The 17,657-nt window shown below is 42.5% G+C and overlaps 1 protein-coding gene across 7 annotated transcripts in view; it reads right to left on the bottom strand.

The window, feature by feature from the left end:
• Window positions 1-17,657, bottom strand: part of DDHD1 (DDHD domain containing 1) — a 63,572-nt gene that overhangs the window by 23,938 nt on the left and 21,977 nt on the right. For 2 of the 7 annotated variants that reach the window (XM_084795848.1, XM_084795850.1), the window contains exons 2-6: window positions 11,495-11,668; window positions 10,784-10,804; window positions 4,457-4,558; window positions 2,353-2,481; window positions 837-984 (exon numbers count right to left, since the gene is read on the bottom strand). In XM_084795848.1, coding sequence (XP_084651974.1) covers window positions 837-984; window positions 2,353-2,481; window positions 4,457-4,558; window positions 10,784-10,804; window positions 11,495-11,668 — 574 coding nt within the window. The remainder of the gene's footprint in view (window positions 1-836; window positions 985-2,352; window positions 2,482-4,456; window positions 4,559-10,783; window positions 10,805-11,494; window positions 11,669-17,657) is intronic. The other 5 variants (XM_084795851.1, XM_084795853.1, XM_084795852.1 and 2 more) reach the window with 3 other exon arrangements.

Genomic DNA, 17,657 nt, shown 5'->3' with positions numbered 1-17,657 from the left:
ATGCCCTCAGCGTGCACAACGCTTTCAGCGTGCAAGCTCAACATCTGCCTATGCAGGTTACTCAGGATTTAACTTCCTAGCACCAGACAGCATTTACCTCAGGAATAAGGACTTTCCCTGGAAGCCTCGGAGTCTGATGAACTGTGCTTCCAGCCATGACTAGCATGCAGCACCCTAACTCTGTGCTGCATCAGTCTGCTTTGCTGCCGCTGCTGGCAAAGAGCTGCATCCATGCTGGGACCTTCAACCCTAACATCCCTTAACACAGCACTTAGCCACCTCTGCTACACACAGTCCCCACAGACCCGTCCCAGTAACCTCAAGGGGTTTTAGACTAAACTGAGTGTGTAGCAATAACCTGCCTTGTGTGTTGAGTGTCCACTGACTCCTCTGTGCAGCCTGGAGCTGTTTCCTCTGGGAGCAATGAATGGGCAGACTATACTGAAAATTGTCAGTTTAAACAGCTCTTAATCTTGGACAACTCAAGAGTTGGACAACTTTGAAGACTTTCAATGTCTGAAGCTTAGAGAGCAAGGAACAAACTTTAAATTATATTTTTCCCTTCTGTCCAGCTTAAATTAATTAAATATGTTAGTTAAGGCTTTCTTATCTTCTGCAAAGGAGGGAAAGTCAAGCATCATCTAGATAAAGTCACTCTTGGTTTTGTTCAGAACATCACTGGCATTAGAGTTGGCACAGGGACAGGCGGCACTGAGTCTCTGTGTGTCTGCTCACGCCGTGGGCAGAAGCTGGGTTGGGTCTAGGTGCACAGTGCACACACAGCGCTCACATGGTGGTGTCGGGGTCTAGGTGCACAGGGAACACACAGCACTCACATGGCGGTGTTCTTGATGATCCGTCCTTGGTCCATCTTCTGTCCAATGCCGTGCACAACAAACACAATGTGAGACGTCTGCGATGGCTTGTCTTCCAGTGTGGCTTCCTCTACATAACCTCTGTGGAGTCTGGTCCCACTGCTGGAGGCTGTGGGAAATTACAACACCAAGTTTACTACTTGTACAGCATGTTTAAAGGAGAAAGTAGCAATAATAAGAATACAAGAAGATATTTCACTGGGTATAGAAAGAAGAAATAAAAAAATTAAGATACCATCTATTGACTGATGTAAAACAAACTGAATACAAAACCCAGGAACTATTAGGAAAACAAAAGATAAACAGAAACAAAACAAAATGCTTCCATGTTATAAATGCACCAGGCACAGTGGCACAAGCCGTCAGTCCCAGCACTTGAGAGGTAGAGGCAGGTCAATCTCTGTGAGCACAAGGCCAGCCTGGACTTTACAGTGAGTGCCAGCACAGCCAGGGCTACACAGTTAAAAGCATGTCAAAAAATAAAACAAAACAAATCAAAACAAAAACACTAAGCAAAGATAAAAGATGCATGAATACTAGAGAAATAGTAAGCAAAATGATATGTAATGTTGTAGTATATATACAAGAGAGCTTACCAATCAAAAGTACACATATTCAATTAATGTTTTGAGCTTATAAAAAGGAACCCCATAAAATGAATACAGCTAACTATAAATATATATTCAGATATTTATAGCAAATAAATTAAAAGCATGGTGCAGCAACATTTTATTAGATTTAAAAAATAAAATTTCAAACTTATTGAGGATGCTCTATTTTCTCTAAATTCTTAAAAATTAATTTGTGTGTGCGTGTGTGTGTGTGGTCATGTGAGCAAGCATGCGCGTGGTCAGCGGACAGCCTCAGGTGTCAGTCCTCGGCCTCCCCGAAGCAGTCTCTTGCTGGGTGCTGTGATGCACAGAGCCGGCTCTCTGGCCATGGAACTAGCCACCCAATCCTTCTTTTTTATTTCAGTAAAACTAAACCCTAACAGGCCAAGAAGCAACTCCGCTAGACAACCAGAGCTGCACTGTCCTCCCCACGGCCACCATGCCCTCCTCATCCACTGAAGCTGAGTGCTCGACAATATAGCCCCGTCCCAACAATTCCAGTCACAAAACCCACTGTCACTGAAGACAATGGCAACATTTCTAGCATCCTCTTCCTGTATGCTGTGTATCAGCTGCCATGTTCAATTTCCACTGTCCGCTATCACACATAGAAAGGCAGCTACTGTCCTTGTCAGAGTATTCTAAATTCATAATTATGAGTTGATGAGTGAATATATATATATATATTATACATATATATATTTATACATATATATACACATATACACCCCTTCGTAAAAGTTTCACTTCACAGGGTTCTTATCATTGAATTTAATTTCTACTTAAAACATATTAAAAACAGAATGAGAATTATCTAATTCTAATCCCCAAAATTTTGACAAACCACAGTAATGCATAACAATTACCTTTAGAAAATCCCAGTTTCTGGGTAACGGTTCTCGCAATTTTGGACGTGGTTGCGTCGCTGTAGAGATAGACCTCGTCCATGCTGTGCCAGTCCACGTGATTGCGGCTCAGTTTGAAACTATGGACAGCTGCGGGACAGAACAGGGAGTTTAAGTTCACCAAGACAGCTGTTCTTCGTGTAGAGCATCCTAACGTCGGGTTCCTGACTCGGTACTATACAATTCAGACACCATGTACTTTAGTAGAGGAATCTTCACTAAAAACACTTACGTCACATAAGCATAACTTCTAAGTGGTCAGCAGTGCTATGAGCAGCAGCAGCGGGGGCAGTACGGCTACAGAGGATTAACCCTTCGTGTGCGGTTAAAATGGGTTTGATGATTCGGCGAGACAACTAGACTCATGCTGCCCGTCCAAGGAACCGAAGGCCTGCGGCACGGCTCCTCCTCCTGAGGGAGGCACGTCTAGTCAAAGGCTTCCAACAGCCCTGACGTAGAAGCTTACATTCTATCCCTTAGTTGATTTTATAAAATATCAAGGTATGTCACATTTCACTCAATGTGAGACAAAAGGTAAGAAGAAAATAGAAAACAAGGCCCTTTGGGAAGGAATACTAAAGCCAGTCATCACTTGACACTGCTCGTCACAGTAGAAACACAAGACTGAAGGTTTAAGAAGAAACGTTTACGCATTTAGAGATGCAGTTAGCTGCTGCATTTCTGTAACTGGCTGTGCTTATGTACCTGAGGTCTTACAGGCGCATACACAGAGGAGGGTTCATCAGCTCCCGAGGCAGGCTCTGTGAACTGGCCCCTCCTTCATCGCCAGGGTTAAATGTAGTGTTCAGAATGTGGGGTACTTATGTGAATTCACTAATAGCTGTGGAAGCAATGATCCACCCTATCAATTCATAATTTGATAATTCATGTATTTTGAAGGCCTACATTTTCCTCTATGTATTTGATACTTAGGTAAGAGAATTTCACTCTTATCATCTGAATACTGGTATTTACCATCACTGTGTCCAATTATAATTTTAAAATCCTGTTATAGCAAAAACTGCATCCCTATTTTAGTCATAAAAACTTGATGTAGAAAGAGATTTATTTGCTCAAAAGCTAATGACTGGCAGGATGCACCTGTTTCACCTTGAGTGGCAGATGATCTCAGGTTAAGAATAAAATTCTGTTGTGGGAGATGAGGCTCAGCAGTCAAGAGCCCTGGCTGCTCCTCTAAAGGACCAGAGGTCAGTTCCCAGCACCTTCATAGCAGCTCAGAACTATACTGTTCCAGGGTGTCCATGGCACCAGACATGCACATACATACATAAACATATATGTATCTATGTATTCAGGCACATACTCATACATATAACAAAATAAATATTAAAAAACCACAGTTTTGTGTAAGAGGGTTGAGTCCTGGTCAGGACAGTGAGATGCTGAGGAAGCATGTTCCTCAAGAGGAGACATGACACACTAGAAGAAAATGTGTTCCTTACGTTAAGTTTTATGAAAACCAATTATATTTTACTTACCTCTCAGGATATGTTACTGAGCTGTACGTGTGTGTGTGTGTGTGTGTGTCTGTGTGTGTCTGTGTCTGTATCTAGCTCTCACAGGATTAAGAGTCAATGACCACAATATATTCTAAGAGCTTTAGTTCTACAGAAAACAATCACAGGGCCAGACTTTTAAGTAATAAGCTTTTCATAAACTAAAAAGGTTTAATAACTTTTGCAAGGGCTTAATAAGCATTTACAAAGCAAATGTGTGTTGAAATAGTTCTGAGCCACACGTTTAAAGATTGACACTGTTTGATCAAATATCTAGAGAAAAGTACCCAACAAAAAATCTAGCAAAGCCTTGTTCCTCTGCAAATCACTTACTTATTGTCTTAAAGTATATCTTAATATTAAAACTTAATTATTCATCTTAATGGAATACACAGCTGACAAAACTTTACACATATGTATAATAATACAAAACTAAGCCCAACAGCGCAACAGACACATGTTTAGAAAAAGCTAGCACTTCTATGCTTCAAGCACAACTGAACTAAAGCTGGGCATGAGCTACAGAGCGTGAGCTGCGGTTACTGTACCTTGGGAACGCTTTCGTTTAAGCCCTGTGGCGTCTGCGCTCTCCTTATGTCCTCTCCATTTGAACAGAGAAGGGAGGGAGAAGGGAGGGAGGTGGTAGACAACTAAGAAAGCAAAACACTGAGCTTCAAGGTAAAGTTAAGTGAGTTTTTCCTACTTTTGTCTTTTCCTTTTAGTTTTAACTTTTAAAAACTACATTTGACAAACATTCTAAATGTTTTAAAAATGTAATTTCTAGTTAAAAATCACTAAAGCAAAAATTAGTTTAATGTCTGTCAAATATATACTTGTCTTTGATCAAAAGGAACAAAGGCAAATACTATCTAAAGTTATCAGCGCAGACAGTGACACGGCCGCCACTTATCGCCTCTGCAAAGCTACAAGAAACACAAGGCGTTCCGAATGCTGAGAGATTTATAAACTCTCTCTATGATACTAAAGGTTATTTATACCATCAAATTCTGACGACACAGGCAAGAGGCAATACACAACCTGAGAATGCAACCATGCTTTAAACAGTTTGTTTAGCTTGCCTGAGACGGCACAGCAGACACAGTCCACTGAGGGCTGCCCATACTGGGGCATGATGGCTTCAAGGTTGCTTCAGAAGCAAAGATTCCTTTCATGAGACAGTTGTTAAAAAGACTTGAAAATCGAATTGGAGGCTCCACACTCAACACTCTCTTTTGGAACGATCAGTGGTAACATCACAAAAACAGTACCATTAGGAAACATATGCTGTGACAACACAGAGAAGCCAAGCAGACGCTTGGTATTTGACTAAGCGGTCAATAACCGTTAAGCCATCATGTTCCTTGTCCAATTCTGCTGCTTCTGTTACCGATAACATGCCTTATATGTAAGTAATTACTTTAGTACACCTCAAACACAATCTTGTAAATCAGTTTATGACTTCAGTAATAAAGTTTATATGCTAATACATTCAATTTTCACTCTTACTCCCTTCTACATGAACTTCACATTCAATGGTTAAATACTACTCAACTAAAAAAAATCCTTTAGCCAGGCCTGTTGGCGCACGCCTTTAATCCCAGCACTTGGGAGGCAGAGGCAGAGGTGGGCGGATCTCTGTGAGTTCAAGGCCAGCCTGGTCCACAAAGTGACTCTAGCGCCAAGGCTGCACAGAGAAACTCTGTTCAAAAAAACCCAAAGCAAAATCAACGCCCCCCCCCCCCAAAAAAAACACCTTTCATTTTTGTTGTACATATAATTGAAATATCTGCAAAGACTTATGCATTAAGGGTTTTTGTGAGGTTCTTATGAGGCATTAACTACACCTACACATTAATTACTACATCTACACGCCATTAGACGGCTGCTAAGACTAGGAGCTGGGGCTGGCAGCGGGCCGACAGCAGAACCATCCACGGCCTCTGGCACAGCCGCGCAGGACACGAAGCAGGCTGCTCCCGGCTGCTCTTCCACGTGCCTTCTGCTCAGTCACTCAGGGGCCAGCAAAACATGTGAAACCAAGTAAACCAGGGAAAAGCTGCTAACTTAGCTAAGGGGTCAGACAGACTTAAGCGTGGTAATTTACTATACAAAGAAATAAAGACTAAATTTTGTTAAGTCTAGCAGTAAAACAAACCTGAACCAAATCCCACATTTACCAACAGAGCTCTTGGGACACACATGGGCCATTTGACATCAAATTATGTAAATACTTAGAGAAAGCTGTTGAAGACAAAAAAAATAAACTCTGGCCTTTTAAAAACAATAGCATAGCTTTAAGAAGATAAGCAAACACCGTCATCCAGCTTTTCGCTCCCAGCGCGGCACTGTACTTATTTAAAACATTTTATAGAGTTCAATGGTTCCGGTTCTTCACCTTTACAACTTACTCTCCCTTGAAAATCATTTGCTAGGAGGCAATTCCTAGAACAACCGCTAGGGGCAACTCCTGTGAGAGGACCACTCAACAGCTCCCTTTATGAAAACTGACTGGAAAATGACTATGTACCCTCCTTTACACAGGGTGAGCCTGGGCTGCCTCAGACGGTCGCTTGTTGAGTTCCTTTCCCAGCAGTCAGAATCCAGGCATGCACCATGATCCCGGCAATCTGGAAAATTCTTACTCTCAGGGAAAGCAAGTGGTTGTGTGCACCTCAAACTGCTAACCACAACAAAACTCTAGCACTCTAAGTTAAACAAACTGATTAAAAAATTAAAGAAGAGAAAGCTGGTTAAGGGGTCAGAACACCCGTCTCTCATCTTTTTCTTTCTTTCTTTCTTTCTTTTAGATAGGCTCTCACTATGTAGCCCTGGCTGTCCTGGAACATGCCGTATAGACCAGGCTATCCTCAAATCCACAGAGGTCAGTTTGCTTCTGCCTCTTGAATACTAGGATTAATTAATCTGGCACCATATTTTTTACTGATTTCCAAAATGTTTTTTGGACATTTGCAAGAACACATACTTTCCCCATCAAATAAGCTGCTATGTGTTGTGGATGCTCACAGCATCGGCAATATTTATGCTATCAGCATTCTCTCTGCAGTGGACATTTTGGTTTCTTTAAAAACTCAGTATGCAAACATGTTTTTGTTTTAATCTCAAGTGTGGGATATGGGACTTTTTATTGTCCATAGCTGATAATTGCCTTGTGAGGCTTGGAGAGGGGCGTGGCCTTTCCCAGCTACAGATAGTTTAATTTGGAGGACTCGGAGAGGGCACAAACATGAGAGCCCAGAGAGAAAGGACGAGGGCTGCAGAGGACGCTTGGAGGAGACGGACACAGAGGGGAGAAGCAGGCGGATGCGGTGTTTGCTGTTGGCGTCCTGAGTATGGAGAGGAACACTGCCCCAGAGGACCTGATGACCCCAGCCGGCCGGAACCAGGTCTAACGAGGTCCATGTGCCCTGTCCCTTCTAACCTTATTTTCTCCTACTTAGAGTCGGGGGATTGGAAGAGAGGTAGAGACTTAAGGAACCCCAACTAAAGTGAAGTTTAAAAACAACACCTACATCTCACTCTTTAACTTTTAACCTGGGACTTTGGTGTGACTAATTTTTGGTGATGGATATCAAACCTCGGGCCTCACCCACGCGAGGCAAGTGCCTGGTGTGACCTGAGCATGTTAGACGAGCAGGTTCCACGCCCTGGCAGCCTCCACCTTTACCACAGCTATGCACATGCATGCATGCAGGCCTACTACTTTCCTATTTTTCTCTGTGCTACCTGGCTTTTGTTTTTCTGCTTTACTTTCTTAGTTTATTTTTGCGTTGACTGAAGATTTTCAGTATTTCCAACAGCTCCCAGTCAGTCTGTCTTATGCTTTCTTACTGTGAAATTGATGTTGAGCATACTGTGAGGCACAATGCATTTAGGTCAACTTTTTAAAACTGCTGTATATGCCTGGATAAACTGTAACCCAATGCTAAACATGTTTACAGAACTACCTATCTGAAGGTAGTTTTACTTAGTCTTCTCAGGAGAATGGATGGCTCAGGTTAGGCACCATATTAGATAACTTTTCCTAGCCTTGGGGCTGGAGAGATGGCTCGGAGGCTGAGAGCACTTACTGCTCTCGCAGAGGACCCACCCGCCAGTTCTCATCGCTAACTGCAGCTCACGGGATCTGATGTCTCTTCTGCCCCTGTGGGCTCCTGCACACAGGTGGTGCACATACACACACACACACACACACACACACACACACACACACACACACACACACACACTCTTCTCTGCCCCTAGCCTAGATGGAGTAGGAGAGCATTTTTCATTTTAGTTCTCAGAGAAGTAAGTTTCAAACATCTAGGTCACAAACAATGATTACCTGTTTGTGGGGTCTCTCTACCTGGACAGTTATATCAGATTTCCATCAATCTAATTCACTGTTCACTTAGATGTGTATGAAAAAATCCAAAGGAGGTAAAAGTTAAACATATCTCATCCCTTGGCAGCGGCAGCTACACTACATAAACATGGGTGAGAAGTAGAATTTTATTCTAATGCCCTGAAGAACTTAGGCTCCTTGTAATTCCCTAAATACCAATGAGTCCCTGCTTCTGGTCTTTTTAAGCACTGTGTTTATTGGGCGTCTCGCCCGAGAGGGCCTGTTAGTAACTCCACGGTGCCTCATTCCAAACTGTCTAGATCCACTGCCCACTGTGTTGCCTCGCACGGACAGTCCTGTCCTGCCCTGCCCTGTGGGCCCCCTCCTCTCTAAGACACCCTGAAAACTCCAAGGGTAGATGTCTTTATATTCCTCCCACGAAAGTGCCTCACACAGCCCAAAGGCGTTAATAATCTCGACAAAGGAAGAGTCAATGTTTTATAATTAAAACATGAAAATATTTAGGTGAAAAGGTATTTTTCAATTCCTAAAGAATAAAATAGAAAACATCAAAAGTCTACAAAGAAAGAAGAAATAATCTGAAGGTGTATACACTTTGTTTCTGTTAAATATTTTAAGTTTAGGTATTTCCTTCTATGTGCTGGCCTTCTGTGGGGTGAATGATGTCTCTGTAATACCAGCTATAATTTTCAAATACACTACAAAATCTCCCAGGATCTTTGAAGTGAAGTGTCACATTCTAACCTCTGAATATATATATTTAGCATAGTACCAAATGACAGATGAAAGGAGTGAAAATTGTATTTACAATGAGTTAAACTAACAATGTGATAAAGCTTCACCTATACCACAGAACAGCTAACGTTTTATCACACACTCAGAGTGGTAGTGTGTGCTTCTAATCTTAGTGCTTCAGAGGTCAAGGTGGGTACGAGCTCACCCTCAAGCACATGGAGGGTTCAAGGCCAACTGTCTCAGAAAAGAAAAAAGACCAAGAATAAAAGTAAAAATTTCTTCTAATGAGCTTCAAGAAATCATTTTTAAAATGATTTTTTCTTTCTTTTTTCCTTTCTTGTTTTTCTTTTTCTTTCTTTCGGCTTTTTGAGAAGGGTTTTTCTATGTAGTCCTGACTATCCTAGAACTTGGTATGTGGACTAGGCTAGCACGGAAGGTGTGCACCACCATGCTGGCTGAACATGTTACTTCTAATCAGAAATCTACCATGCCATGTGGCTCCTTAAAGACACCATACAATGTTGCTTATCTAGCCAAGACTCCTCCCCTCACCCCCCGCCTCACACAGACACACACAGAAAGAGAAACAGACACACAGACACACAGAGAAACACACACACACACATACACACAGAGACCTAGGAAACCTCATACAAATAAGCTGCTCTTATGCATATTAAGTTTGAGCATTTTGCGGAAGACTGAAGTATTTAAGAGAAAACAGAAGTACAGAGGTCACATGAAAACTAGTTTTATTGTGAATATGATTCTGAGCAGGTGAGTGTAGAGATGGCACAGCCCTGACCACCCCCACGCTGACCACAGCGGGGAGGGAGCACGGAGAGGGGAGGGGTGTCCTTCTAGTCTGCGTACGCGCTGTTTCCTCCAAGTTTTCATGCACTAACTGTGAGGAACAGGAGTGGCAAAACTATGTTTGCTACCTGAATTGCCATTTTCTAGGTAGAAGACTTAAGGAGGAAAAAAACCCAAACAAAACAAAACAAAAAAACAAACCCCTAACTCCATTTTACCTAATAGTAATGAAACTGCTTTATGACAAAAGCCTTGTCCTTCGGGCACTGTGAGGCAGATTGGTGGTGAGAGAGTATTCCTTAATGTCGTACCACAGACAGACTTTTTATTTTTTTGTTACACAATTGTGAGGTACTGTTTCTCTATTTATCATGGTATGGCCTGCAGCCACTTGCAGCCACAGACCTTACGGAGAACTGTTTGTCTCTACGGATGGGTACAATCTGTAGCCTAAATATGACAGCAAAATAAAGATATACGTGAATCTACAGCTTAGGAAAATGTACTTAAAACTCATTGAGTATTATAACTGAAAATTGTAAAGTATCATGTAAGTGCTGATTTCACTAGCAATTTACATGGAAACAACACGCCTCTTTGGTTATCTAGACTGAACCAAGTAGACACAAAACTAAGGTAGTGCAATAGCTTCTCTTCTTGTGGCCAATGTATGGATCTATACGTACGTTCAGAGAGGTGACAGACAGTGAGAACAGAAGCTGAGAGGGAAGGAGCAGGACACACAGCCTGCAGACAGTGCCGACCACGGTCTGTGGTCATTGCATCAATACTGGGCTTACTGGCCTTAGAGCGGTTTAATGGGGGCAGAACAATAGCTACTCAAGTTGTGCTGTAATTCCCTATGTTCAGCAGGGCTCGCCAAGGCCTCGGAGCAGAGGCGGGCACGGGTGAAGGGCACTGAATAGCTGCACATTCTAAGCAGCCTGTACATTGTACTCACCAGAGTAGCCGATCCCACTGCCTGCAGTAAATGGAATAATACAAGGATTTTTAACTTTACCACATATTTTGAGGCTTATTCAAGATTCAGACATACTGAAAACATGGCAATCTTGACTATTATAGATAATGTTTTTAACTGTTGTAACATACTTGCTGAGTAAGGAAACAAAAGGAGCATACTGTTTCAAATTAGAAACTGGTATTTATCTTTCAGAGGTAGTTAAAAGATAACACAAAACCAATTCTGGCTTTTCAAATTCAGGAAAAGAATCAGTATTAAAGTACTGTAATAAAACCGTTTTTTTAATATATATAACAGCAAGATATATTTTTAAATATAAATTCTATTTTCAGTAATAATTCAAATTGCCCCAATGACTAACTTGGGTTACAGTATAAATAATTTATACCTATATAGTAAACTGGGCTAGTATCATGCAATAAAACATACATACTAATTAAAATAATCCAGAAATTCATAGCATTTTAAGTTTTAGAATAGTATTTTTAAAAAACCAAATTTTAGAGCTAGTGGTATAGTTCAGGGTAGAACACCTGCCTAGCATGCACAGGCCTGATAGTTAGCATCACAAAATAATGTCAAATTCAGTAAATTCTGACCCTCCCGAATTACTATCACCAAACTTACCAACTGTACCAATGACTTACTTGTACAGAACATACTATATGGATTAATTGGTCATCTTACCGTCTTTTCCATCTATAGATTTTGATACTTCAATATCAAAATTTTCTTGCATCTGCTGACCCCTAAAACAACTGAGATGTTCTTGCTCAATTAAATTACTTTCTTCTTCCTCTAGAGGCTGCCAAGTCCCATCAATGAACCACTGTCCGCGCATCACTGGTATTTTATCAGCTTCTGAAAAGAGAGATCACAGGATCAACCTCACAGGGCGACACAACAGCTACAGTTCCACACCTCACCACTGTCACTCCCCAGGCAGACTTCCATGACCCACTATAATCATTTAAGAAAAAAAACCCCAACAAACAAACAAACAAACAAAAAACCAAAAAAACCCAACCCGATTTCAAGCCAGGGTGTACCGTTCCTGTTAGTTTCAGTCAGGGTTTCAGTGACTCCTGCAGTGCATCTCTTGGGTGCTGCAATGACAGGTGAGACCCACCACACCTGGCTAGGGGTTTGTTTTTTTCCCCCAGTTATCAAGACTAAGTTACACTAGACACAAGGTTGCTTTAACATTAGCAAGGTAGATGAACACCTATATGTTTGAGGCCCTAAGTACCCTAAGTTTGGACGTTAAGGGCTTTACATAAGGCTTTGCTAGTAGTTCAAAGCCTTATATTGACGTGATATCCCAGATGTAGTGTTTAGAAACTGTGCATGCAATGCTGCACATTTTAGGTCATGTTGGAATATGTGTTCTCAGGAAGAACACAGGGAAAATAATAAAGCAATTATAATAAATTCTTCATCCATTTTTGAACAAAATTATTTATTGAATAATAACATTTCCTCAATAAAACACTGCTACTATAAGCCGAAGACTTTTGTTTATTTTAAGCAAAGCACACTAACAGTCATCTTGAATCATAAAAATGTTTATAAAAAAGGCAAAAACAGGGCTGAAAGTATTATTGTAGCAGAGTACTTGGAGACCACACAGCAGGTCCTAGGTTCAATTCTCAGTACCACCAAAAGAGTAAAAGACAAAACAAACACCACCACTACCACCAAAACAAAAGAATGAATCAGAATAAAAGTAATGTTACCCTAAAAGCAGAAGCAAAATGAAACAAATGAACACACACACACACACACACGCGCGCGCGCGTGTGCAAATAAACTATGAGCAAACCAAAACATACCTTAAACTTTCTGCAACAGTCACACTGTCAGTCATAACAACATAGCTACTTGGAAACTGTAGGCTTTGATGAATGTCTTAGTTCTGTCACTATTAGTGTATAAACTGATGACACCAACACTCCATGGTCTGCTAAGGCCTTACTGTTCATAAAGAGAGAAGCTATCCTGGAGAGAAGCTAGCGAGGACCTTGGTGTGCGACAGGGCCACAGGACATGCTGACTGGAGAGCCGAGGACCCTTCTGCCAGAGCTGAGGGAAATGGCTCCAGAGAAGCCGAGGGATGCTGGCTTTTGTGTGAGCACCAGAAGGCTTCCACAGCTCACGCTGAGCTCACTTCTAGATTATTTGGGGTGTCTTTTGAAGTCTGTGGAGTTGGGCGTTTCCTCTGGACCTGACAGTCAGGACTTAGATTGTTAGCACAAAAGAGATACAGCTATAAAAAGCCAGAGAACTCTGTAACTACAATTTCAGTTGGGAATATCAAGGTGAAGCACTGATGCAAAGGCACACACTGCTCAGTCACGTGAGCAGCCTTGCCCTGAGCTGGGTTGACGGCCCGAGTGTCACTTCTCCCAGGATCCAGATAACCAGAAAATGGCCGGTTCCAGGTTTGGGCAGGAGATATAGTGACGCTTTTATGTGTCTCTTTCTACCAGACTTGTACTACGATGTATTAAAAAGTTTGTTACTGTTTTGTGGTTTGAAATAAGGTCTCATTGTGTAGCCCCGGCTGGCCCAGGAAGGCCTTGAACCCGAGGGAGCCTCTTGCCTCTGCCTTGAGCAGCTGCTGGGATTGCAGCACCGGGCTCCTGGCTCCTGTCCCGCGCTGCTGCCGATAGCCTTGCGTTTCCTGTGCTCCTACAGAGGCTCGGCAGCCCTGAGAGTTTGGCTGCGTTAGGTACACATGGACACAGTTTCATCGTGCTATGACTTTCCATGCGGCAAGTGCACTGGTGCGATTATTGGGGATGGGGTGGCTTGAAGTTTACTTCTGCTATCGACTCTGAAGCTCAGTTTTGAACTCCTCCATTTGGCGCTGGTATCTGCCCACTGTGCTCTACATGTGTCTCAAACACAACAGCACAGAATTGGATTCTGTGGATAAAGCCACATGAAATTTTCTTTGGAATAAGATAATTAAAGTTTACTGAGATGAGTAATATGTCCGAATCCAACCCTTTGTTCTTTTATAATTGTCATCTTTATTATTCCAACTTTCCCCATGGAGCATTTATGCACCCCCTAGCTCCCAATTCACAAGACTAGGCAGGTGAGCATTTCCCACTCAAGCAGTTATCTATGTGTGTATGTTCTCTGTTTTTTTTTTTCTTACTTAACATTTTTACCATTTGGTCAGTCTATTTTACTTTATTATTTTATTTTATTTTCGTTTTTCAAGACAGGGGTTCTCTGTGTAGCCTTGAGTATCCTGGACTTGCTTTGTAGACCAGGCTGGCCTCGAACTCACACCAATCCACCCGCCTCTGCCTCCCTAGTGCTGGGATTAAAGGCGTGCACCACCACGCCCAGCTCAGGTCAGTCTATTTTAAATGTTATCTATGACTTCCACTTATTATATATGCAATAGGTTAATTATTTTATTCTATTTTAATTTTCTATTTGTCTAGACAGACAACAATTACACTTATCTTCCTAATGCTGTTTTATTCTTGGATATACATTAAAATATAATTGTTTGTGGTGTGCATCTTCTAAATTCCTATAGGCTCAACCTGTCCACCTGATGCTCCAAGGGCAGGTGAGCAGCTTAAGTTCTCAGAGTGCTGCTGCACTGCCGCCTCCCTGACCACGTCCTGCACTGTGACGTCCCCTGCCCCTCTACAGCTCCAGAGAGAAACACAAATCTGACTCAGAGCTGCCTGGGATCTATCTCCACAGTGCCATCTTGGGGGACCCCAGGGACACACAAGTGCACGTTCCGGCCAGTACTGCGTGGGCTACTTTTTAAGTTCCTCTACCTTGCTTTTCGCCCTATGTTCATGCTCTTGGCTACTTCACTTTTTCATCAGTGGAGTTTATTTAGATTTTTGTTTGAATTTATCCTTCCTTAGACAGCTTGTTGTTAATGCCTTTGGGCTTCTGTGCTATCATAAACATTATGGTCAGAAGCAACTAGAGGAAGAAAAAGCTTATTTCATCTTACAGTTTATAGTTCAAGGGAACTCAGAGCAGAAATTCAAACAAAACCTTGGAGTAACGGTGCTTACTGCTCAGTTGCTTTCTCATACAACTCAGGGCAAGGGTGGCACTGCCCACAGGGTGGGTGGACCCTCCCCAAATCAATTATTCCTCAAGAAAATGCCTTGGAGACTTATCTACAGCCTACACTGACAGAGGCCTTCTCTCAATTAAGATCCCCCTCTTTTCAGATACGTGTAGGGTTGTTCAAGTTGACAAAAACCAACAAGCACAAACTTCTTTCTCAATACAATACAATCTTGTTATATTTCTTCCTGTTTTTACTTTGTCTTGGCGTTTGCATGTTTGCCTTTAAGCGACTCTGTCCTCCTTTCACACTGGTCTGCCCTCCCCAGTGTCTGCCTCCTCCTCTTCCTTTACTAACCCCAGGGCCGCACTGGGGTTCAGCAGTTGGTGCTGGGACATTTTCTCTATATAGGTAATTTTCTTTGATGCTTTAAGTGGTCAAACTTATATTTACATTATTGTCTGACATTTTCATACACGAATACTATATTTTCATTTCAACTATATCCTCTTCCTGTTAAACTCCTCTCAAATTCATGACTCTTGTTCTCTCTCTCTCTCTCTCTCTCTCTCTCTCTCTCTCTCTCTCTCTCACACACACACACACACACACACACACACACACAGTTTGTTGAGTTCATATGGCATTGCTCATACCTACAGATGTTCTGGGCTGACCAGTTGGTATTGAATAACTTACATCTGGTTGGAGACAACTTCAACCCTCTCAGCAGCCAGTAATTGCCTATAGCTCTCCATTTCAGAGGTGCGGCAGCCTTCTGCGGTTCCCTACTGTACACTGGGATCTGTGGGTGATTGTCTGTGCTTTGTGTTGACTTCTCTTCCCACTTCTCTCAGGCCTCTGTGTGCCAGTCTGTGTACTCACATGTTTGTAGCAGTGGTACTAATTGCAGTAATTCGCTTTCTTTATATAAAAGTAATTATAGAGTCATACCACTATCTTGTTGAAGGTGTGAGCTGTGGGTATGTGGCCCTCTCTGGCCTGCAATTTAGGTTTAGAGAACTGTCACTACCTTCCAGATCAAGTAGCTTATCTCCTTTAATCTTAACTGTAATCTCTTTTAAAAGTGTAATTTTACTTATTTCTCCTGCTTCCTAAGAGCACAGAGTCTTAGAGAAAGCAAACCCCCTGCCCAAAGGGACACAGCTGTGATGAGAGAACCAAATTCCAAGTGAAGTTTGTCTACTATGGTCATTTGGGCCAACTTCAACTCTACCACACAGCTATCCAGATAGCAAAGGCACCTGCACAGCCCTCTCTGTTATAGTAACACAGGTTCTTGAGTCGCTGTCATGGAATAACTACTCAACACAACCTGCTGCTCAGCACAGTGGACGCAACAGCAGCAGCTCTGGGTGGGTCATCCATGACTCCTCTTCCTACACGCTTTTTACAACTACAGCTTAACACTATGCACTGTTTACTATATCTCAAAAATCATGCTCAAACTGGGCTCCATGAAAAAGGCACTTGCTATGGCAGCAGGAGGAGCTGGGCTGAGTGTCCAGGTGTGACTGCAGGTGCCAAAACCCCCAGCACTGGGGGTGGAGACAGACAGACCTTTCTACTTCCACCAACAAAGATGTGTCAGGCTCATGTCAACAGTAACGATATTAAGAATTTTTTTTTTTAAATCTTCCACAGGACGGCCTTAGACTTGTCTAGCTGAAGACAGACGGCCTTGAACTGTTGATTCTCCTGCCTCCCCTCACAAACACTAGGATACATACAGATATGCACCACCATATCTGGCCCAGCTATTTCTCAAAAACTAAAGTATTAGTAATCTTTATAGAGCAATTGTACTTGTAGAATATATTTACAGAGATGTGCTAAACTGCTCAGAGACAATTCCAAGATATTTCTCTTTCTTTCTTTCTTTCTTTGGTTTCTTGAGATGGTTTCTCTGGGTATCGTTGGCTGTCCTTGCTTTGTAGACCAGGGTAGCCTTGAATTCTCAGAGATCCACCTGCCTCTGCCTCCCTAAGGGCTGGGGTTACAGGTGTGCGCCACCCCCCTCCCCCCGCCAACCCCCCCCCCCCCCGCCCCGCTCAATTCCAAGGCATTTATTCCATCACTGTTATACATCAAGGGAACCACAAACACGGGAGGTACAAGGAAAGCAGCTCTTGGTGGAGTACAAACTGGCTTTAGCCACTCTGTAAACCAGCGTGGAGGTTTTTCAAAAGCTGAAACCAGGACGGCCATAGGACTCAGCTATACCACTCCTGGCGTATACCAAAAGGACTCTACGTGCTATCATAGAGATTCTTTCATGCCAAGTTTATTAGTGTTCAATTCATAATAGCAAGAAAATTTAATCAGCCTAGACATCTATCAACAAACAGATAGTGGAAATGTGGTCCATACAAACAATGCAATTTTATCCAGCTGTATAGCAAACGGAAATTATGAAATTGGCAGAAAAATGGACCTGCGAAATATGTCAAGTAAGATAAACCAGGCTTAGAAAGGCAAATAGTACATGTCCTCTCACATGGGGATCCTATGTGAGCATGGCTAGGGACCAGGAATCCAGGGAGAGGCCCACGAACATGGGATAGAGGCGGCCTTGAGGAGCGGAGGCAGGGAGGTAATAAAACACGTGTGATACCAAAGTGGAGAGCACAACACTAGGGGTGTGAGCACACACATGAGGGGAGGAGGCTGAGGGGTGTGAGCACACACATGAGGGGAGGAGGCTGAGGGGTGTGAGCACACACATGAGGGGAGGAGGCTGAGGGGTGTGATCACACACATGAGGGGAGG

Source organism: Acomys minous (assembly GCF_964271855.1).
Source record: "Acomys minous genome assembly, chromosome: 9".
Lineage (NCBI taxonomy): Eukaryota > Metazoa > Chordata > Mammalia > Rodentia > Muridae > Acomys > Acomys minous.
This window is presented reverse-complemented; position numbering and strand designations above follow the sequence as displayed.